A 25,780-nucleotide genomic window follows, 5' to 3' on the forward strand; every position below is an offset into this window, starting at 1 on the left:
ATATGTTAATACTTACCAACGTGAATTTGTAATTACCAATATATATTAACATTTACCAGTTTACATTTGTAATTAACAATATATCTTTTAATATATTATTACACAAGTAAACAAAAAACAAAAACACAGTTTACCTGTAACTATTGCTGTGTGATAATAACCGCAAGCAATACATATAATGTTTTCATCAAAATCTAGCTCCTTAGGGGTGGGGTAACCCTCATCATCTTCCAGTCCTAGCTGCCCCTCATTGTTACTCCCCCAAACAAACACACGGCCATCCTCTGAAACAAACAATAACATATTTCACTACATCTGGTTACAAATAATAAATTGATGGTCAACATCAAACTGGTTATGTTCACTCTTTGCAAGAATGACAATGATTTACTATTTAGTATTTATATTCTTTTTTAAAATGTTTTTTTTTTTAAGGGATATACATGTATCAGGAATAATGGAAAGCTATAGAATTTACAAAAAAATTAAATTGCTTTCTTTTGGAATTAAAATATATATATACATGTATGTATATATATATATATATATATATATATATATATATATATATATATATATACACATATATATATATACACACATACATATAATATATATATATATATATATACACATATATATATATATATAGTTCAGGTGCAAAACGCGATATAAACCATTTTCTTTCTTTTTTTAGTTAAAGCCATTATTGTATGTCAGTAAGGGCTAATCGTAGGCCCGCTTATTTGCCACAAAACGCGATTGATCCTTATGAAATTGTATTCGGTAAATCCCAGTTTTTTTTTTATCAAAACGTGATATACACCAATTAAAAAAATCACTTTTACTAAAAATGAAAAAATTGATATATCGTGTTTTGCGCCTAAACTCTTGATATATATATATATATATATATGTGTGTGTGTGTATATATATGTGGAAATAAGTCCAGTTGTCTGCCATTGAAATCTGTTGATCATATGTACTGGCACAAGATGTAATACCTATGGTAACAATATAACTACATATTATTACAAATAATAAATGTTTTGATCATATGAATAGACACAAGATGAAATACATAACAATGTTCTACTTCTATGTTCTATGTTAGAAATATTTTATTATTATTATTATTGCACTCATATTGTCTTTTTAATAACAACTGTACAACTTGTATGTATTTGACAGTGCATCTTAAACTATGACACGGATTTAGTGCAAAGAAACCTATGATCGAGTTGAGCATTTCCACTAGCACTGAAAGTATAACCCAGTTGAATGATTTCCTCATACAAACCTTGGCCCATAACGTTGAAGCTATCTTGGTGCTACTCTATTGTAAAACCTTCATAGGCTGTGGCATGCACCCTAATGACATCCAAGCTTACAATGGTTTTACGATATCATAGCACCAAGATAGCTTTGAAAATCTGTGGCCTGGACACTCAGTTTGAATGGTTTCTTCTCACACATTAAACACCCAGTAAAATTCAGATGAATTATCTCACCTTCTACACCAAGAATCCCCGAGTTGAATTATCTCCCCTTGCATACCCATATAACCAAGTTGAATTATCTAACCTTGCACATACATATAATTCTCATTCTGGACAAACTGGCCTAAATATTAACAAAACAATGTATTTCACATGACACACTGGACTAACACCAGCCTTTTATTATAAAAATGCACAACCTTAACATCATTCAAAATATTTGAAAACCATACGAAAATAAACAAAAGCCACCAAAAAACCTATGTGTTTCAACTCATTTTTAAGTGTGTCGCCTGAACTGATACATCAAGTCACACTGCACGTGTTACTGCGTAACTACTCATACCTTTAATCTGCCTACTGGCCAATCGTAACAACGAAAAAATTATTTCACTCAATTCCTGGGTCAAACGATTAAAATCATAATTACATTATGACTACTGTACCTGTAAGAGCCACGCTGTGTTCGGCCCCAGCTCCCAGCATCTTGAAAGGTGTGGCATCTATACTGTCTATACATTTCGGAACATTCGATTCCTGGATATCTGGGATTCCCAACTGTCCTTCGCTATTAGATCCAAATGAATACAACAGTCCTGATTCTAGGGGGAAAAAACATTTCATTTAAATTATGTACAGAAATGTTTATTTAAAAATAATAAAAAAAACCCTCTATTTTTGTATTTATTAATGGAATGTAAGACTACTGATGCTAATTAATTCATTAATACTCTAATATGTTATAATTGATACACTGATATTAAAACAAGTTGTATTAGACAACTGACTCTATGGTCTATTTGTTAATGTGTAAATACCTTCAATATGTAACAGATGTTTTTGTTTAATCCAACAAATTATTACCTGTCTGATTTCTAAAGCTAATTGATTATTTTTCAAATTTTTACATTATCTAACTGCTTTGGGCATTTACAATTGTGGGGTCTTTTAATCTTCGGACTACTGCAGGCAAGATATCTTGCCAGACGTCACGCCAGTTGACATACTGTACACTGTATAGAGTGTATTCTCCAATTCATATTTCCCGCTGTTTTAAACACAAAACTCTCCAGAAATAAAACAGGAAACAGTTACTAACTCTATGGCTGCTTTAGCAGGGCTTCTAGATTATGGTAGCCCCACTCCAGTGGCTAGTGATATTCAATATTGGGCTAGAAAATAACTACTATTGCCGTACCCAATGGCTAGTGAACCTTTTTTGTCAAATATTGCAGTTAAGTCTATTCTGTAAATATGAACATCCTGCCCCAACCCAACCACCCAATGTGAGTGTTTTAAAGCTCTATCTTCCTCTTTAGGTTACATATATCCAATTGAAATTAAAATTGTATTAACTTAAAGTAATGTCGGGCTAGAGAATTTTTAATCGTGGCTAGTAAATTTTGGCTAGTGGATTTTATAAAAATTCTAGAAGCCCTGTTTAGTTTTTTTGTTTTTCATGGAAAATACCTTTTCGGGAAAGTATTTTTGCATGACAAGAGCCGATTGTGACAGCTAATTTGATAGTAAATTTGATCGTTTTACCAACATTGAAAATCACCAAATATTGGGATATGAATCATAATTATTTTTAAAAAGAAATTCTAGTCAGAAAACCACTGTTATTGGATATGATGGATATAAATACTGGACAGCTGGCCATAAATGCCCGTAAGTAAATGCAACTTTTCAGATTTTTTGCCCAATTCTAATCAACATTAACCAATATAAAATAATACTTACCGATTCAAGTATGAACTTTATTTTATGTATTTATAAAACATTTAAATGAATATATGTGAGTAAAAATTATAAACTTGTACCCACTCTACATGGTTTTTGTTAAAAATTAATCTAGTAGTCTAAAGGTTAAAAAGAAAAAAAACAGATTTAGTTGTTGAGTAGGCAAGTTAACCATGCGACCTTATTTGAAATGATTGAAGTGTGAGTTCACAAACCTGTAGCAACAAATGTGTGTGATCGTCCACATGCAATAAGCAGCACCTTCTCACGTTTCAAACCTGGAAACAGAAAAACTCATTACTTGTATCCAGGTACCTTTACACATGTACTTGTTAATATTTATTAAATAAATAGTTGTTATACATCTGTGATTTCAAAACAGTGAGCCCTCATTACTGTAAAAAGATATAAAACCATCATTTATTTTTCAAAATTAGTTATATCTGTAACCTACAGTCATTAACTTGAAGAGCTAATTTACACATAATTAATTTCTTCTTTCTTTTTCATGTAATTTTAATAATAACCTTTTCCTAATAATATAGTGTTAAAATGGTTTGTTTCCACATTTACTTACTTTTTATGCAGTAAGGTTTGTTTGCAGTTTTAATCTGATCAAGACCAAGCTGACCCCAGTTATTCGGTCCAAACATAAAAACTCGGCCACTCTCTGTAAACAAATAAAATACAAATCATGTTTAATTAAAAATATATATATATATATATTTATATCATTGTATCCATACATTTCTAACAATAATAAATTAGAGGAAATCATAAAACAGAATATTCAAGCTCTACCATTTCAAATAAAGTATTGAACAAGCAGCTAGTAGATATTAAACCCTTAGACATCAATGTAACAGATGATTTCAGACACAGTAACAATCTAAAAACACAATAACGTACATGAATAGGTACCTGTTATTTCAATGACAACATGTAATGCTTAAACACCCACTTAGCTTATTCAACAACACTATTTGTTTACAGGTAGTTTTAAACATTACCATAGTGCTCATACACATCTCAGGCATCTGATAATTGAAAATCTGTATGACCCATTTATCGGTTACGCAGAAATAAATAAAGGTAACCCATTTCCATTTTGCGTAACCCATTATATCCAAGTAAATGTTGCTCCAAATTTCGTGTGAACAAAAAATAGGTTATGCAAAATTAGATTTACACAAGTAATGTGCGAACTAAACAATTGTTCTCGCAATTTTCTGAAGCCTGACACCTTTAACAAGCCAGCATCTAGGATCAAAAACACTGGCATGTGATAATTGTTTCCTACTATCCTATCCTAACCATTTCAAATCCACTCCAGTCATTATGTCATTTACATACATGTACAAAACTTGTATACGATACATGTTCATCTTTAATAATTTGCAATCTAAGAATCTGCATGTCACCCAGATGCCTGAGTCAAGTTTTAAAAGTCAATGAAGACTATGAACTTTATAAAGATCCCTAATAGATACATGTAGTTACGTATTCATTGACAGCATGTAACTGGATGTAACTGGACTATGAAGAGATAAATCTAGATACGAGTTTATAACACAGAACGGTTTAAAAAATCTTACCAGCAACCAAGGCTGTATGTTCATCTCCACAACTTATCTGTAGGACACGGTCATTCTTAACCCAAAACTTATTAGGTAAATTTTCAGCAAAGCTGCTTTTTCCAAATGTGAACACGGCCCCAGTTTCTGAAAACAATCAAACAGGTTTAGTATCCAGATATTCTGAGCAAATTCACAGTTATAAGCAAACTTCAATAAAGACTCATTGTGGCATACAATCCTAGTTTTGTAAATTAACCATTTAGCAAACATTGCTTTAAAAAAAACCTGAACTTAATCTAATATACTTTATAAACTGGATCCTCCATTTAACCCAACAATTTTCAATGTAAAATTGATTACTATTGAGAATTTTTTCTTTAAAGATTGCTAATACATCTTAGGCATAAAAAAATTGGTCTTTTTTTTCCCCCACTACATTTTACTCTATGCACCTACATATTAATAAATTAAAAAAATTAAGAAAAAAATAATGCATTGGTAGTGTCAGATTTATGGAACTTGCTTAAAAAAATATTGTAATACATGTACAAACAAAGTGAACCATTTAAGAAAGACATGTTAAAGTTTGTTTCTTCTGTTTAACAACACCACTAGAGCACATTGATTTATTAATCATCGGCTATTGGCTATTGGATGTCAAACATTTGGTAATTTTGACATGTAGTCTTAGAGAAGAAACCTGCTACATTTAGAAAATTTGTTTCTAATTTTCATTATTATTCATACTTACCTAGTGCTAGCACAACAAATATGCTATTCAACCTGAGTCATACCTACACACTGCAGAATTCTCTCCCTTGCCGGATATGCGCAATGCTATCCTTGCACGGGCTACCTGTAACTTCATTCTCGGTTCAAAGTCCACCCACCGAGGGAAAGCCTCATAGGGGTGGGTGGGAGGTATAGTTTGTTGTGCTAGCACTAGGTAAGTATGAATAATAATGAAAATTAGAAACAAATTTTCTAATAGTCTTATTCAACTTACTGTGCTAGCACAACAAATATGCTATAACGGACGTGCAATGACACCGTTAGAGCACGTGAATTCAACATTAATGGGAGGAGGTAAGAAAATAGAGGACTTACCCGTACCCAAAAAGCTCCTTTGAAGTAATGACATGGAGATAGGACGAACCACGACATACGGTAACAAGGAGTCAAAAAACTTTTGGGAATAAAAAGGGGCTTCCCAAAAGAAAAACTCATCCCCATGAAAGGGAGGAAAAAACATCTCACCAGGGAGAGGAAATGGTAGACAACACTACAAAAAACCCCATCCCTCAGAAAAGGGTGGAGTGTTAAACATGTCCGAAGCGTGAATCGATGGCAGTCGGACGGAAAAGAGGTCGACCCCTTTCCGTTGCCCTGCGCACAGACACGACGTGTTGAGCCGCAATGACTGTCTGGATCCTACGCGTACCGTCAGGACCAACCGCCATATCCCGGAAATAGAAACGGTCAAAAGTGTGCCGTCCTTTCCAAACCCCTGCATTCATGACCTTTATAATATCTAAAGAGTCATGAAAATTCAGGGAAGCAGAAATGGCTCGGATCTCATGTGGTTTAACAGAGAAATTCCGTAACACATGATCACCCGCCATCTCATATGCTAGCTTGATGGTAGCTGCTATCCATCGAGACAAAGCATTTTTTGTGACATCACCCGGCCTAATGGTATAAGAAATAAACAATCTCTTTTTACCCTGCCGCCGGTTTTTCGTACGCTGCAAATAATACTTCAATGCTCTCACCGGGCAAAGAAGTCTATCCGAGTTATCAGATGACAGTGTACGAGATAAACTGTGAATGACAGTAGGTGGAAACTCTTCCCCTGGAGACTGGTTTTTAGCAACAAAGATAGGGTCGGTACGTAAAGTGACAGACCCGTCCGAATTGTAATCAACCAAATCATGCAAAAAAGCATGTATCTCACTGATCCGACGACAAGCTGCCAGTGAAACCAGAAACAGAGTCTTCCATGTCAAGGCACGAAGACTAGCAAACCTCAACGGCTCATAAGGCGCACCCTTAAGAGCATGCAACACACCAGAAAGACATTCCATTTCGGAATAATGGAAGGTCGTTCAACCGTGGATTGTAATGATTTAAGTAAATCATGCAACACCAAGTTGGTAGAAAAGTCACGACATCCACACTGTTTAAGAGTAGTGAAAATCGCAGCTCTGTGACTTTTCACTGTCATGACTTTAAGTTTCCTTTCTTGGACCAACGCCAGAAAGTACTCCGCTAAATCGTTGACAGTAGGCGATAAGGGATCGAAATCCCGTGCGTTCGCCCAACGAACCCACATACGCCAGTGACACTGATAAACCGACTCGGTAGATTTGCGCTTTGCTGAAGAGACGAGATGCGCAATTCTTGTCGAAAAACCTCTGCGTCGCAAGGAAGCCCTGATAACCTCCACGCGTGAAACCGGAAGACCTCCGGCTTCGGATGCCACACCGTCTGACTCAGTCGCTGGCTGAGTAGATCGGACAACACTGGTAATCGGAATGGGACTGCCACTAACAGTGACAGGAGCTGTGGAAACCAGGGCTGCGCCACCCACAGAGGAGCTATCAACGTCATGTGACAAGGTTCCTGGACCACTTTGGTCAACACCTTGCCGAGTAAGACAGGAGGAGGGAAGGCATAAAAATCCAGTCCCGCCCAATCCATACTTAACGCGTCGTACTCCAACGCCAATGTGTCCGGTACCGGGGACACGAACACCGGCAATTGGTTGTTCAACCGTGTGGCAAACATGTCCACCTGTGGACTGCCCCACACCCGAAGAACCGCTGCGACCACCCCTTTGTTCAACATCCACTCCGTCTGAACAGGGGTATGTCGACTGAGGGCATCTGCTAACACATTCACCGATGAAGGAATGTGTTTCGCCCACAGAGTGGTCCCTAGTTGGTCGCAGAATTCCAAAATCGCAAGAGCTTTGCGACCCAAAGTCTCCGATTTGGTTCCACCCCAACGATTGAGATATGCCACTACCGACGTATTGTCGCATCTCAACAGAATTCGACGGTGTCGAAGAACACACCGGAAATGAAGACAGGCACGATGCACTGCCTCCATCTCCAAACAGTTGATATGAAGCTTCCTCTCGGAGAGATTCCATACCCCTGAAATGTGTTGATCCAACAGATGCGCCCCGTACCCGTGCAGCGACGCATCCGTGAACAGGATCAGATCCGGAGCAGGGGGGTGCAACGGAACCGATAGGGACATGCACTTGTCCGACAGGCACTCCTGTATCGGATGAGTGAACCATGGGCCCAGAGGCACTATCGTGTCCCAATTGTGACCGTCCCACCGTGGGGACAAATGCCACTGGAGTGGTCGTTTGAATCGTCTGAACCGCACGATCAATGAGGCCAGAGATTCGAGGTGGCCCAACACCACGTGGAGAGATCGTACCGTAGTACTTTGCTCCCCCATCAAACGTCGCGCCGACGTTTGGAAATTGTGGATACGCGCATCGGTGGGACGAACCGACGCTACCACAAGATCGAAGACCACTCCGAGATATGTGAAAATCTGAGCCGGCGTTAACTCCGATTTCACCCAATTGGGAATAAAACCCAATTGGAGGATCGTGTCCAAAACCAACCCGACATTGGTCTGACACTCCTGTTGCGACGAAGCTGGGATCAACCAATCGTCCAGATAGGTATGCATTCGAACCCCTAACAAATGAACATGACCTACCACCGCTTTTACCACACGTGTAAAAGCATGGGGACTCGTCGCCAAACCGAACGGAAGCACACGAAACTCGTACGCTTTCCCGTCGAACAGGAAGCGCAGAAACTTCCAAAACGCCTTGTGCACCGGGACATGGAGGTATGCGTCTTTCAGATCGATCGACACAGCCCACTCCCCAATTTGAAGCAGGTTCCGGACCGAATGAACCGTTTCCATTTTCATGGAAGGAACATCGACGTATACGTTCAGTGGCTTCAAATTTAGGATTGGTCTCCATTCCCCATTTTTCTTCCGGGCGAAGAAAAGATGAGAATAAAATCCCGGAGTGTCCAGACTGACTCTCTGGATGGCCCCTTTGTCGAGAAACTCGGCAATCATACTCTCCACTAAAACGCGCCGATCCGCGGACGGTAACGGCGGCATTCTCGGAGTGGAAGTAAGAGGGGGGCTCGAAGAAAAGGGTATTTTGTAACCGTGTCGAACGACCGACAGAACCCAGGGGTCGAGACCAGGCAGCTTGCACCAATTTCGAAGGAAATGGCGGAGCCTGCCCCCCCACGGGTATGTTTGCTAACGGTACCTCCGAAAGCAACTGCCGATCGTTCACGTACCCTCACCCCAACCGCTTACCACCCGTATGCGCAACGCCTTTGGTGGACTGAGAACGGAACGCAGTACGACGTTTGCGTCCTCGCTTAGCGGAAGACGGGTTGTTACCTGGTTGCCTCCTAGTGTCAGGAACCCTAGGGATCTGAGCCGACTGTAAAAAAGCAGCCTTTTTTACAGGAGGAGGCTTGAACCCCGAAAACGTGGACCGACGTTTACCAGAGGTTGAGGGTCGAGTGTTCGGGACTGGTCGCGACAAATCCTTGTCTAGGACAATATTAAAATCGGGACCGAAAAGTAAATTTTCCCGTACCGAACGTGTACGAAAAAACGTCTTCGCAACGTTTGACGCACTCAAACCCGCCAGGTAATGGTCACGCCGTAACAAAAGTCTGTTCGCAAACAATCGGCCAGATAACTGAGCGATATGCTTAGAGGCTTTTGACGCAGCCTCCAAACAGCCTTTCGCCATCGCGGGAAGGCTCTCGACAGCCTTATCCAAGCCAAATAGGAACGTACCTAAATGGTTATTAACCTGGAACATCGACTTAGCCAGCCGTTCGAACGATTCCAGATCCGCGATTGGCAATGACACATGCGGCGATGGGGAACAAGCGGCTCGGACACTAGCGGGAACGACCGCCGGATGTTCGAGAAAATCCGCCCCCAACGTCTCATAGGAGTCGGCACGAAAAATGCGCGCTCCCGTTAGGATTTTCCCCGTAGGCAGTGCCGTTGGGTACTCATCAACACCCACTCCCAGGATACGATCACTGCCAGTGATCAACACATCAATGTCACAAAGTGAACTGTGCGCCTCCTGTGCAAGTGGTAAACCCGACTCCTCACGAGGAGTGACCAAATTCAAAGAACGGTTCCCGAAGGAGACACCCTTGAATGTAGGCTGGGCCTCAACCTGAGGTATAGCGTCCCCGCATACCTGTCGGACCTGGTCCCTGACAAAAGCCAGAACCGCCGGATAATCGCACTCCTCCTCTACTTCCGAACCGAAGTGAGAGAGAGCTGGGTCAGCGACAGAATCCGGTCCAACCGACGCTTCCTCTGAAGCCAGGTCACTGTCCACTGGATCCCGAAGATCGATATGGACTCCTCCCCCTAATCGAGACGCCCCTGGGGCAGCGTCTCCCGAGACGGAAACAATAGGAACCGAACGACAATCCCTAACTGCATCGTCAAACTGCTGTCGAGACGCAGTTTCTGCTGGTTTTGGCGGAAAACCAGGGGGGGGGGGGGGGGGGGGAATGGGAGCTGCACCCGTCGGTCCCGTCTGCGAAAGCAATGATCCCAACTGAGGCGAAGCGTTCAAAAATTCCACAAAACTCCGAAACAACGTTTCCTGAAAGCCTAACGGTCGTTCCTGTGCCAAGTGCGGAACGGTCGGAGTTTGCGGCCACAGAGTACCCCCAACCGAGGGGTATCTGCGCGAACCTCGTCCTCTATCGAGTAAAGTCGAAGAGGTAGGGACCAAAGATGGTGCAAACTGTGAGGAGATGTCCGTTGCTACCGAAGTCACCGGACCCTTGGGGTAAACATATGCAAACGGAGGACCCAAACGGGATGAGTCCTCCACCCAACGGTAAACATCGGTCGGGATGCCATCAGAGACGGATCCCGGCATCGGAACAACTGGCTCAGTTCGAAGCAAACTGGCAGAACTCTCCTCGGGCCTTGAGAATGCTGAGGTGCCGAAGCGACTGTCAGCAATCGAAGGCAAAGTCGGGGCCACCTGCTCTGCAGACGAAGCAGTGGACCTATGCACAACGGAGTGCATGTGCTCGGTAACCGATGAAGTCGTCAAAACCGGTGCCGCGACGACTCCACCCTGCCCCCCTTCTGTTTGTAAAGGTAACCGTAACGACGATGGCGACGCCCGCGACGAAGCCACACAAACAGAAGAAGGCGCCGTCACTAACGAAGACGGCTCACGTACCACGGTCACAATAGGAGCCCGGGGGGGGCGCTCCCGAAGTATCTGTAACTGTACTCGTAACACGGACCGAAGAAGAAACACCCTTGTGTTTCCCCCCTTTCCGGACACTTTTAGAAGTGTCTACAGACTTATGGGACCTACCCACTAAGTCCGACTTGCCGACTACTGCCGAAGCAGACGACAAGATTTTGCTGGTACCCGAAACCTGAGTCTGCGAACCGAACCGAACCCACTGGTCAGGAGACCACGTGGCGCAGATCTCACACTGACGGTCTTGAGAACAAGACCGACAGTCCGGACACAACACGTGTGTGTCTTTACGTCGTAAAAGAAATGGACAACCATCTCGCGCACAAACTTTCCGTGCGCTAGCTGTCAACGAACTCGCGTCGGACATGGTAAATTCAACACAGAATTCCCAACTACCAACCGTATGTCAAGTTCAACCAAAAAAACAAACACAAAATTACAAGTAAAGAAAACTTTTTGCCAAAGCTTAACAGGTGTTAACAGGTGGACTGCAGAATTGAGAATGAAGTTACAGGTAGCCCGTGCAAGGATAGCATTGCGCATATCCGGCAAGGGAGAGAATTCTGCAGTGTGTAGGTATGACTCAGGTTGAATAGCATATTTGTTGTGCTAGCACAGTAAGTTGAATAAGACTATTTCCCATTAGTAGTAAGGGATCTTTTATATGCGCACCATCCCATAGACAGGATAGCATAAACCACAGCCTTTGATATTCCAGTCATAGTGCTCTGACAGGAACGAAAAATAAGAAAGACATATGAAATGAATTAGATAAGATACGTTAAATTTATTTTAAAACAGTGGTGTCAAAATTTAATATGTCATTGACATTAGAAATAGAGTACAAAAAGTACAAATTTAAAAAGATAAAAACAAAAAGGTGTATACAGCTACATAGCTTCCATCAAATATAACAAATCACATGTATCCAAAAATTACTGTTCATTGTGTCACATTCATTGCATACAAGACCAATATGATGGTGTAGGATTGTAAATGAATGAATGAATGAATGAATGAATGTTTAACGACACCCCAGCACAAAAATACACATCGGCTATTGGGTGTCACAAATAGTAAGTATATGAAAATATTTATATATATTTATGTAAAACCACAGTGTAAGGAGCTGTGGGGGAAAAGTATAATACAATATATCAAATCAAGGTAAGTCAAAAGTGTTTTAAAAACTTTACAATTAATATTGCCAAATATTTCATTCCTCGTTGGCTTGAGATGATCACACTCCACCAAAATGCGGCGCAGTCAGTGTACATTGACAATGTTCACACTGAGGATCCTTCTTTAAAATAAATGAATGCGTCAAATATGTATGGCCGATGCTGGCACTACACAAGACTACTTCATCCTTCCTGCACCGCCTGTAGGATAACTGCCACTCTCCCAGAACTGGCTTGACAGCATGAAGCTTGTTAGCAACCGCACCATCCCAATAATCTTGCCAAGTCGAAAAGATATATTGGTTAATATGAATTTTAAAATCACTGTAGGGGACACCAACATGGACATGCGGCAAGTTCAAAGCAGACTTGGCATCAACATCTGCCTTTTCGTTACCCTTAATGCCAACATGGCGGGATACCCAACAAAATATAACATCTTTATTGGCAATTGATAAAAAAGACACACTTTCGTATCACCATTCCAACTAACGGGTGCTCCAATTTCATGTATTGTAGAGCTTGGAGACATGAAAGTGAGTTTGTAAAAATAATATATTTGGATGCACATGAATCCTTAATCTGTTCCAGGGCTTTAATGATTGCCCAGGTTTCAGCAGTAAATATTGATGCTGAATCGGGCAATCTCATGGAAATTATTGCGTCCGATGGAAAAACTGTAGCACAAGCCACAGAATTCCTATCCCGTGATCCGTCTGTGTAAACAGGAATGTAATCACAGTACCTCTCTTGGATTTCCATGAAATGTTGTTTATATATAACTGCATCTGTGCGATCCTTTTTTAGATGCACAAGATCGAATATAATTTTTTGTGGTTTGATACACCAAGGTGGCAAAATAAAATATGAAGACGTTTCCAAAATGTCTGTTAAATCAATGTTGGAAACTGATAAAAACTGCTTAATGCGAAGACCAAATGTTCGAATCGCATTCGGTTTCGCATCAAATAACTTCATATATTTATTATCAAACACTGCATTGTGTGCAGGATGTTTTGGCATGATTTAATCTTTGTAGCATACTGCAGAGAAAGCTTTGCACATCTAGCACCCAAACTAGGTTCGTGTGCAACGACATACAAGCTCTCCACAGGAAATGTTTTGAAAGCACCAAGACAAAGCATAAGTCCCTGGTTGTGTATAGGATCTAGCATTTGCAAGTAAGACTTGCATGCTGATCCATACACAATGCACCCATAATCAAGTTTAGACCGAACTAAAGATCTGTAAAGTCTGAGCATAACCTTTCGATCTGCTCCCAAATTCAGTCTTGCTAATAACCTTTAAGATATTGATGGCCTTTAAGCCCTTCTTTTTTACATACTGTAAATGAGAAACAAAAGATAGCCTCCTGTCAAAAATAACCCCCAGAAATTTGGTCTCTTCCACAACTGGAACCGGAGTTTTGTCCAGAAACAGCAGATATGCATACAGACGGTTTTAGACTTTGAGAATCGAAATCCATTGTCAGCTGCCCATTGTTGAAGTTTATTCAAACAAAACTGCAACTGACATTCAATGATACTCATGCTGGACGACCTGTAGCAAATATGAAAATCGTCGACATATAACGAGCTATCAACGCCAGGTTTTAAACACTGGGTGATGCTGTTAATTGTCACAGAAAATAAAGTTACTGACAGGATGCTACCTTGAGGCACACACGTCTCTTGGGAGTGAGAATCGGATAACGTAGATCCCACTTGTACCTTGAAAGACCTATTCTGTAAGAAATTTGAGATAAAGTCAGGCATACAGTCTCTTAGGCCCATGCCATGGAGGTCTTTCAAAATACATGGTTTTACAAATGCAACTTGTCAAAGCAATAGGGCGATAACTGGTAGGATTTGTTGGATCCTTACCAGGCTTAGGAATAGGAATAACAATGGCTTTTCTCCAATCAGAAGGAAAGTTACCCGAAATCCAGATTTTGTTAAAGATATTTAATAGAACCATTAAGGATGATTCAGGTAAGTGTTTTAAGAGTTGATAATGTATTTCATCTGATCCTACTGAAGTATCATGGGCTCTACTTAGAGCATTCTGCAGCTCCTCCAAAGAGAAGTGCCTGTTGTATACTTCAGCATTTTCAGATGAAAAGTTAATAGGTTGCTTTTCAGCTTTATATCTGACAGATGTAAAAGCATGTACTGAAAGAAGAATAGTTATGAAAGAAATTGTGTGCCAATGCATTGGCAATGTCACAATGAGACGTCACATCCGTGTCGTTGACAGACAAATGGCAAACTGTATTATTGGATTCTTTTCCCTTGATTTTATGTATCCTATTCCAGACAGATTTCACAGATGTTTGAGAAGTCAACTGCCTGAGCAATACGATAACTATTCAGGTTATCCCCGGTAGGTTCGCGTTTGAACCTCTTGAGGGTCCTGTTTCACTCTTGGATTGCATCTTTGCATGTCTCACTGAACCATGGTTTATTGAAACGCTTCGGTACTGCTGAAGTCTTAGGAATAGTTTCTTCTGCAATATCTTTCAAGATGGAGGTGAACAAAGACATGGGATCATGGCAGTTTGTTGCAGTCGAGTGCTGCATAGATGCCGACCTCCATCTCTGAGCCCTTTCAAATGATGGAGATCCATCATTCTCCAAAATAATTGGAAAGTGGTCACTACCACAAGGGTCTGGACAAACTTTCCAGGAGAAATCAAGACAAAGTAACGGACTACAAAGGGTTAAATCAATGGATGTGAAAGAACCACTTGCAGGATGAAATTATGTATAACTTTTATCATTTAGTAATATTAAGTCATTTTTGAGAATTAAGTCTTCTAATTGTTTACCTCTAGTATTTATGTCATCACACTGGCTTCGGTGGCGTAGTGGTTAGGCCATCGGTCTACAGGCTGGTAGGTACTGGGTTCGGATCCCAGTCGAGGCATGGGATTTTTAATTCAGATACCGACTCCAAACCCTGAGTGAGTGCTACGCAAGGCTCAATGGGTAGGTGTAAACCACTTGCACCGACCAGTGATCCATAACTGGTTCAACAAAGGCCATGGTTTGTGCTATCCTGCCTGTGGGAAGTGCAAATAAAAGATCCCTTGCTACTAATCGGAAAGAGTAGCCCATGTAGTGGCAGCAGCGGGTTTCCTCTCAAACTCTGTGTGGCACTTAACCATGTCTGATGCCATATAACCATAAATAAAATGTGTTGAGTGTGTTGTTAAATAAAACATTTCTTTCTTTCTTTCTTTCTATGTCATCGCATCCCCACAACATGTGGTGAGCATTAAAACTCCCATGATAATAAAGGGAGTAGGGAGTTGATCAAGAAAACCTTGAAAATCCCTAATATTAAAATTGTAATTGTTTCGAGGGGGTAAATAAAGTGAATATAGAGTAATAGTTTTATGAGCCGTGACCTTTACAGCCACAGCTTGCAAATTTGACTTTAATATGACTGTACTCTGGGGAATGTTTTCATTTACAATAATGGAAACGCCCCCAGTTGCTCTATTTTCAGTTTCTTGACATGTATGGTAGAGATTAAATCCTCTGATGTTAATACTGTCAGTATCCTTCAGGAAGGTTTCCTGAAGACACACTGCAAGAGGATTATAGTTTTGAATTAGAAGACTTAATTTATCAAAATTGGGCCTATAGGCCCACGAAAGTTCCACTGGATAACTTTATTTTCCATCGGGAGGAAGTATGGGTTTTATCTTTGGCTTTGTTGGTGGTCTTTGTGATCGGCAATGATCTGGGGATGAAATCTCCATATCATCATCACCGATATCAGCCAAAGTTTCATAAATGTTGCTGATCGATCTTTTTCAGCCTACCAGACAGTATTTCTGTAGATTTCTTTGTGTCATTTCCTGTCTTAGGAAGACTAGTGCTTGACCTATTTGGTGGATTTTAAAAATCCAATGACACTTGTGTTTCAATTTCCTTTTTCTGGGGTTTTTGTGATGCTTTTTGCACCTGTTTCTCAATATCAGACAGTTTCTTGTACTTGGCTTCATCACAATGCCAGGTGAGGTCTGTGTTGACTGCAACACTTTTAGTGACAACTTTGGCAGCAGCTGCAGCCGAATATGACTTGTTAGCCACTGTCGGTGTTGCTGTCTTCACCAACTTCCTGGCATCCGTGAAGGACAGTTTATTTTGTACCTTTACCTGTTGAACTTGTTTTTCCAGCTTCTACCACGGACACTCTCGCGAGTATGCACAGTGGTTGTCCTTGCAGTTGAGACAAAGTATATCATTCTTACATGACTTGCTGTCATGGTCAAACAGACCACAACGAGCACATTAAGTTTTCCAAAACCGCTTTACACACTTTAGTATGAATGGCTTCGCGCTACGCCATTCATACAGTGTGTAAAGCGGTTTTGCGTTTCATACTAGCATGAAACTCAAAAAATTTCACGTTCAATTCTTAAATGAAGAAAGGTTCATCAACCATTCCACCCACCCACCACCGAGTCCAACAAGGGGACATGGTGCTGCGGATAACCAGCAGACAGCCATGCCAGGGATACATGGTTGATATACTTGGGCATTAAGGAAACAAAATCACCCAATTAACCCTAGCCACCGCTTCAAGAGCAACAAATACACATGGTATATAAAACAATGTTTGCTCTTGACTAATGTAAACAAAACAATGATTGTATGCTCTCGAGCTTGGTGTGACCAGCCGATTGATCAGGTCGGGCCTACCTGACCCCTATTCCGGGCCAAAGTGATGTATTGTCAGTAGTCAAGCAGGTATGCGTGCAGGATTGTCTTACTGATCTTATGGCTTAGGCTTAATGTTTACAAATAAGTAGTCGCCATTTCCATTAATCAGTAACCTAGGAAACTGCACATCTGTGCCATATTCCCAGCCATTCAAGTAATATTAACAGAAATGGCAAGGCCTACCTAATATTATGTCAAACAAATGAGTAGGTATGGTTGATTTTTTATGGCTGCTGAATTAGTAAAACGGGGTTCATAGCTTTAAAGACCAAACAAATTCAAAGACTTTCAACTGCCATTTTCAAAGACTTTCAAAGACTTGCACAGCGGTCAAAGACAATAGAATGCAATAAAAATACAAAATCAGTTTACTGTTTATGTTGTTTGTCATGCCAATTTTTTTTTTACATGCATCATGACAGATTAAACCTTGTAACTGGAAAATATCAAATGCACGCAGCTGTTAAAGATATCATGGCTTTGGCTATGATTTGTGAGAATTTAAAGACTTTTAAAGACTCTTATTACAAATCAAAGACTTTCAAAGACCTAAAAATATTTTTTTCAAATTTAGACTTTCAAGGAATAAATTAAAGACCGCGACTGTAAAATATTCGCCAAGCTCCACCACTCCCCTCCATTTTAAACTTTATAGTTAGGATTAGATTTAGGGTTAGAGTTAGGTTCTCTCTTATATTAATCATATCCAGTCAAAACATCATACAGATTTTATGATATGTGTAAATAGACATTGTAGTCATTTTATTGTCTTTTTCAATAATTACATGCATCGGAATTGTGCTTTTTTTCTGTTCAGTTTTGTCTTGGTCTTCAATAAATAAACATGTGCGTGTTTGCAATTTTGTCAAATTAAAACTGAACATAACAAGAATAGCATTTTCAACATAATCTTCAAAATCATTTATTCGGTTAACATATTATCATATCATTAACATTATACATAGGGTCCCCCACCCTCCGAATAAACTTTGCTTTAGCCAATTTTTTTACGTATAGAGTATTTCCTTGAAAATTATTAAAATGTGGTTAATTAAATTTAAAGCGGCAGTATCCGGAATATTTTTATTATTTAAGCATATAGAACAGAAAATCCAATTACGTTTGGTGCATATATGACGCCGCACTCAGCATTGGTTTCACTATGCTGGCTTATCCAGGTCAAAAACAAAGCCAATATTTTGAAAGTGGGACACTTTTGATGGGCTCGTACCAATCTCAGTTTTCATTGGCTTATCACAAGTATAGCAAGAGATCACGTGAGATTTCGCAATTTTTGAACAAATTTAACTGTCTTGATTGAGTGGTCGTCTCATATCTCCAAAACATATTTATATCCATAGAGGTATGGTACAATGCCTTTCCAGGGGTCGGTGGGTGGGGGATTTGCCTGGAAATTTTGACAGTGGCCAGCTGTTGGCATATGCGTTACATGTAAGGGGGTGTTACTAATTATGTAACGCTCTAGGGGTAGAGGAAGAGGGTACTGTGTTCGATTTACGTAACATTTTTCAAGACTATATGTTATTTTTATTCATTACTTAGACCTAAAAAGGTGTTTTTTGGAAATGTGCGGTCAGTCTAGGATCGATCCCCATCGGCGGGTATATAAAAGACCATGGTATGTGATATCCTGTCTGTGGGATGGTACATATAAATGATCCCTTGCTAAAAAAAAAAATGTAGCGGGTTTCCAAGGCGTGTGTGCAGGGATTTCAGCGGGGTTGAAATTTGTTTAAGGTTGGGCAAGTAAGGGTTTCGACCTCCAATACCCTCCCCCTGCACATGCACCCGATTCCTCTCTAAGATTATATGTCAAAATTACCAAATGTTAGACATCCAACAGCAGATGGAAGGAAGGATAGGATATGTTTGATTTAACGACGTACTCAACACATTTTATTTACGGTTGTATGGGGTCAGATGATTATTAAATCAATATGCCTTATCTTTGATGTTGTTAAACAACCCCCCCCTACTTAACTTTACCCTTTCCAAACGAAATAATATTTATTTGAATTTGTCGATTTTAACACGTAAAATTAAGAATGTGTTACTAGTATACAAACTAAACTGAAAGTTCTACTTCAACACTTTATAAAATATCAATTTTGAAATAGGAAGGTATGACTGTCGATAATACGTTGTAAAGATCAAACCGGTTTTAGCTAAAGACTCTAGTACCGTATCCTCAACCGAACGTTCTTCGTACAGCGCAAGATTTCTCTTTTAATTTTTTGAGACGAACCCTACAATTTGAAATCGGCAAACGCACATGTTAACTGAAACTGACAACAGGCTGTTGTTTGTGCTTTGCCGAGCTATGGCAGCACAGGCGACGAATCAAGCGTATACGTTTGGCGATATCCGTTCATAGCGAACACACACAACTTTTTTAAAAGTGCATTTGAGCTTGTATTTCACATTTGTACATGCAACATGTTATAATATGGTAACTAGAGAATGTAACTTTAAAGAATATTTTATTTGCCAAAGACTAAATGTTGTAGCTACTTTACATAAAATATTTTAGCAATTGGTTAATTTGGCAATGGATAGTGTGAGGCCTAGGGACGTTTTGGTCCTTAGAAAGGGGGTTGTTTTGGTCCATGGAAAGAATGCACATGGACAATCTTGTCTATTGTTGAACAATATTGTTGAACAAGTGTTGTTTTTTAAATTAAAGTATTCTCACAGAAATAAAAGAATGTGTTTTTTGTTAAATTGATAAATTGCTGATCCATTTATCTTTGAAGATAGTTTCCACTGTTCGAATAATTTGTTTTTGTTCTACAGTCGGTGACCTAAACATTGGAGATGATCCCAGAAAAAACAAGCAAAAGTTATTTATCGTTGTAACAACACTCGCGGATATAGCCTCCTGACTTCCTGCTTTTAAGAAGTAATTCCAATTGGTGAGCATGATGACATTTTCAGCAAATAACGTTTTATTTCTATGTTCTTTTGGTGATTGGTGTTTTATTTCTTTATTATAACTATTTATGTATGTGTTCTGTTGGTTTTTTTGCGTACATATGTGCGTATGTATTTAATGTAATAAATGTGGGAATTTGGCAAATGATGTCTTTTGCGTTATTTCTATAGTACAATACTTCTAGAAACCCATCCAACACTACGATATGTGCCTACAACATACACAATTGTCATTCTTAATGGTGACCATATAGTTAGCGGTATCTATCAGTATAATGCTTTATTATTACTATAGTACAATACTTCGACACTACGACATGGCCAACTATAATACTTAACACGCATATAATGTGTCACAGCATGCCCCGTCTATCAGTCTAATAACTCGGCCACGGGGCCGAGTTGTCCCCCGGTCCAAGTTGTCTGGTCCCACCATGGAAAGGGGGTTGTTATGACCCAGACTCCAGAGACGATATGACTGGTAACCATATTGGTTTGCTTGATGTGGCGTTCTATGAACACCATTCAGACTGTATGTAGTTTGAGTGAAGAGCTGTTAACTTTGGGGAACAAGACACTTTCACTACGGACATTACTGTGGCGGAAATGGAAACAACACTTTAACTTGTTCAAGCACCAACAAGTTCCCCTCTCTACGCGGTGCTCTCGAAAACAAACACGGATTAAATTACAGATAATTTAGCACAATCAGCTACACATTCTTCTGAAGCAGCACTGGAATTATAATTGTAAACGCCTGCATAAATACAGAAACTTGACAAAACGTAAACTTTGCTTGCCTGGAATGTCCGAGTCATCAACCGACGACATGTTGGTAACCTAAACAACTTTGGAAAATACCCGGATAGCACAGTGCACTACTTCCGGTGTGTCGATTGAAAAAGAAGACCGTGTTATATTGGGACATGGCCAAAACAAAACCAGTAGGCCAACTAAACTGTGCAACATAATGAATACTTATTTAACGACAGCTAAGTCGATTTAAACTATAGCTATCTGAAGCCTGACAAATGATTATTTCGATACTTGGTCCAAAAATACAGGAAACTGGCTGCCTAGGCCTAGCGGGGAACGCCTTTTTTCATACTATGGAATTTACAACTATTTTATTTATGAGCAGATTGTTTGCTAATATGCACACATTTTAAAACATTTATATATCAGGGCCGTAGCTAGCGGGAGGGGGGGGGGGGGGGGGGGGGGGGGGGGGGGGCAAGTGCCAAAAAAGTCCGGAAAGCATTAAAGAAAATTCTCTTCTTAACTGTTTAAAGAGTTTTAGACTATTAATTACTCAGTTGCTCTCCGCCCCCCCCCCCCCCAAACAAATAATCCTAGCTACGGCCCTGTATATATGTATACATGTTATTCCGTTATTGTCGTTGTTATTATATAAATAAAAAATAAAAAAATATATATAGGCCTATATATATATATATATATATATATATATATATATATATATATATATATATATATATATATATATATATATAATAACGACAATAACGGAATAACAACAATAACGGAATAACATGTATATATATATATTATTATTTATATAAATTATTTACAGGTTATTCGTACTAATTAGGCCTATATACTCTTTTAAAAAAGTAGGGGAACTCTAATAAGACTTTGCAATTGACAAAATTGTAAGGTATATAAGCTGTTGGGAATGGTTATATGATAATAGTGAATTAATTGGGCAAACATTACAACCGGTAGATCAGTATTACAGTAGGTTGTGTGACCACCAAAGATCTTGAAGTACGATTGGGGTCAGGAGTGAAATTTGAAAGTTGACGGGGGATTTTTATCAGTAAATCGCAAATTCAAACAATAAAAATTACTAAAAACAAAACAATAACAACTGTATGATCAAGAGAATAAAAAGGTTGACAAAAATAATGTTCCACAGTGATTAATGGACCTTCCTGGAAATTGTCAAAATCGAGAATGACACCACACGCACGTGTACAGGACAACTGCGTGATGCATGTACAAACTATGGAATGTGCTTCGGTGTGTTGATAAACAGACCTGAACGTTCTTTACTAGGATGTCTGTGGTCAAAACGTATGTTCGGTCTAAAAGTTAATATTAGCATTAATATTTCAGGTTCCCCTACTTTTTTTGAAGAGTATAGTTCATAATCATTAATACATATATTATAAACATCGACCCTATCATCATATATGCTCTTTTATATTCACCTTTCATGTATGTGATCTATTAATTTGTAGTTATTTATTATTTATTATTATTTTAAATTGGCCAGATACGAAATAGTACTTTTAAATCATTAATAGTCTCTCCAGACGCATGTGGCGGAATTGTGCAGTGGGTGGTCTGTACTGTGGCGAGCGAGGTTTTTTGGCGGTCGAGTCGAGCCATTCTGAAAAATATATTGAACAAAAAAGAAGGAAATACGCACGGAGCATGAAACCTACTATCCCCTGAGTGATACATTTATCTTTCTTACCAATTTGGTACTCAGATTTGGACTGGCTCATGTACTAGCCTACTCTGTCATTAGACTGATTTGACATTTAATGTACACAAAACAGATCCGGGTGAACATTTAGACAGTAGTAGCCTATAATATATATATATATATATATATATATATATATATATATATATATATATATATATATATATATATATATATATATATATATATATACATGTTATTCCGTCTTTCACTTGTTGGGAAGAGAGGTCAATGAATAATAGTTTTTAGCGCGGGGGGGGGGGGGGCAGCTCCCACCCACCCGTTCTGACATCCATTTGGCAGTAGGCTATAGGCATTTGTATGCTAATGGATGATGTCGCGTAATCTGGTGTCCACCTCGAAATCGCAGTGCAGACAATCCAGTCCATGTATGTGTTCTTCTGTGTATCACATCTGTCAAGACGATCAAACATACCAATTGGTCTCTTACAGTTTGCACTCATAACGCCGGAGGGGGGGGGGGGGGGGGGCTGGACGTAGCCCAGTGGTAATGCGCTCGCTTGATGCGCGGTCGGTCTGGGATCGATCCCCGTCAGTGGGTCCACTGAGCTATTTCTCGTTCCAGTCAGAGCACCACGACTGGTATATCAAAGGCCGTGGTATGTACTACCCTGTCTGTGGGATTGTGCATATAAAAGATCCCTTGCTGCTAATCGAAAAGAGTAGCCCATGAAGTGGCGACAGCGGGTTTCCTCTCTAAATATCCGTGTGGTCCTTACCAATATGTTTGACGCCATATATCCGTAAATAGAATGTGTTGAGTGCGTCGTTAAATAAAACATTTCTTTCTTTCTATTTTGACAGCATCAATAATTGTGGTCTATGGTGGTGTCTTAAAACAAACTATTTCAAAACTTCTAATTGTTCCCTGATTCTTATTGTACTGCCACCTCATTTATTATCGGATAGGTACGGCCCAGACTTCATTAAGATTGGGGCGAGACGTAGCCCAGTGGTGAAGCGCTTGCTTGATGCGCGTTCGGTTTGGGATCATTCCCCGTCAGTGGGCCCATTGGGCTATTTCTCGCTCCATCAAAGGACGTGGTATGTGATACCTTGTGTATGTGTACAAAATATCGAAAAGAGTAGCTTATGAAGTGGCGACAGCGGGTCTCCTTTCTCAATATCTGTGCGATTCTTAACTATATGTCTGACGCCATATAACCGTAAATAAAATGTGTTGAGTGCGTCGTTAAATAAAACTTTTCCTTCCTTCATAACGCCGGCAACACATTCCATGACCTTTGATATACCACTCGTGGAGCACTGGATTTGACTGAAAATAAAGGCAAATTAGAGAATATTATCTGTCCGCCGAGGAGGTTCCATTCTGCGACCAAAGCACCTCAGGTGAGTGCTCTATCGACTGTGCTAGATTCCATCCCCACCCCCAACTGTAATTCATCTTGCACGTAGGATACTGTGGACTAGGAGCTCGAGGGTCGTCTTCATACTCGGCAGCATATTTCTCACTGCATATTGTTAATGATTTGCTATCTTGGACTTAAGCAACCATAAGAATACGGACTCCCATGTTTTTTGTTTTTTTTATTCATATTAGCATCACTGCCAAACAGCTATGAAGGGTTGTAAACGAATTAATATGCATTTTGACATAGATTACAACTAATATTGTGGGTAGAATGATGGAAATGCATGATGAAATGGTTTCAGGCCAGCTCATTTTGCTCGAATAGGCCTATCTGTATCGTTTTTGCAAGAATTTGATGATTTGCTCCAGCACACTAGGGGGCGTTTGCCTCCTCTCCCCCTCCCTACAGTGTACGTTTATGGACTCATCTGTGATAATCATCACCAAATCTTTCGTGTCGGCTAGGTCTTCCAACAACTGGTCGATGACTGGGATGGTCAAATATGTTTGACAGCTGTGTCTTCATCTCTACACTTTTCACCAGTTATTCTTAGTGCACGCATTTTTATGGGACTATAGGTTTGAATTAAAATTTCCCAGGAAAGTGGATTTCTGATAGCATGTGGCTATTTTGAATCCGAATTTTGTATTATGCTTATTTAAATTAGATGCACTTTGTCAGCTACCTTATGGAATAGAAAGGACGGGGGGGGGGGGGGGGGGGGGGGGGGGGGGGATTACACAAACATCACGAAACAGTGTAATTTTTGTCTAGCTGAAGAAAGCCCTTACGCCTAGTTGTTTGTTTTGTTTAACGACACTACTAGAGTACATTGTTTTATTAATAATCGGCTATTGGATGTCAAACGTTTGATAATTTAACAGTCTTATGGCCCTATCACACTGGCCCGAATGCCATTCCGTTTGTTTTCCGAATAGGAATTTGGGTGTTCGGGGAGCGAACGGATCATATTCGGGAAGCATTCGGTGTGTTCTAGGAGCATACTGGCTGTTCGGCTCCGTACGGATGCATACGGAACGGCATTCGGTAGCTCCAAAAATTTGTTGTGCATGTTCAAAATAATTTTCATCGACCATCCGAATGTGGCGTCCATGTGTATTCGGGAAGTATTCGGGAAGCATTCTAGGAGCATACGGCATGTACGGAAAACGTTCGGGAAGCATGCGACTAGTTCTTGGTGCATTCGGAATGAAAATTTGGAGGTGCTGGGTTCCGTATGCTTTCCGAACACCCCGAATGGACCTAGAACATGACGAATGCTTTCTGAACGTTTTCTGTATCCTTTCCGGATTTTTTTTCATTTATGCCGCCGAATGTATAACGAATTGCCAGAACCCTTCCAGTATTCTTTCAGAACATTTTCCGAACTGCTCGTACACTTCCAGAATGCACAGTATGTTCCGTATGCTTTCCGAACACCCCGAATGGATATAGAACATGACGAACCCTTTCCGAACGCTTTCCGAACCCTTGCGGAAAGAGTTCGGTCCATTCTAGGTCGATTCGCCGTGTTCTGAAAGCATTCGGAAAGGAAACCTTTCGAAGTCAACATGCGGGAAGTATTCGGTCTATTCTGAAAGCATTCTGAAACCATTCGGAAAACAAACGGAAAGCATTCGGTGATACATTGGGGAAAACACATTCGGAGGAACATTCGACCAGTTTAAAAAATTACACTACTTTCGTATATGGAAAACAAACGGAAGCTCATTCGGGCCAGTGTGATCGCCCCATTAGAGAGAAAACCAGCTTCATTTTTCCATTAGCAAGGGATCTTTTATAAATATCATCCCACAGACAGGATAGAACATACCATAGGCCATTGTCGTGGTGCACT

General features: G+C 40.0%; 1 protein-coding gene across 2 annotated transcripts in view; it reads right to left on the reverse strand.

The window, feature by feature from the left end:
* Positions 1 to 20,885, reverse strand: part of LOC121372509 (X-linked retinitis pigmentosa GTPase regulator-like) — a 40,399-nt gene extending 19,514 nt beyond the window's left edge. For both annotated transcript variants that reach the window (XM_041498862.1, XM_041498860.1), the window contains exons 1-6: positions 20,814 to 20,885; positions 4,838 to 4,963; positions 3,820 to 3,912; positions 3,458 to 3,520; positions 1,946 to 2,101; positions 135 to 284 (exon numbers count right to left, since the gene is read on the reverse strand). In XM_041498862.1, coding sequence (XP_041354796.1) covers positions 135 to 284; positions 1,946 to 2,101; positions 3,458 to 3,520; positions 3,820 to 3,912; positions 4,838 to 4,963; positions 20,814 to 20,844 — 619 coding nt within the window. In that variant the 5' untranslated portion in view covers positions 20,845 to 20,885. The remainder of the gene's footprint in view (positions 1 to 134; positions 285 to 1,945; positions 2,102 to 3,457; positions 3,521 to 3,819; positions 3,913 to 4,837; positions 4,964 to 20,813) is intronic.
* Positions 20,886 to 25,780: the final 4,895 nt, after the last annotated feature.

Source organism: Gigantopelta aegis, chromosome 4, assembly GCF_016097555.1.
Source record: "Gigantopelta aegis isolate Gae_Host chromosome 4, Gae_host_genome, whole genome shotgun sequence".
Classification (NCBI taxonomy): Eukaryota; Metazoa; Mollusca; class Gastropoda; order Neomphalida; family Peltospiridae; genus Gigantopelta; species Gigantopelta aegis.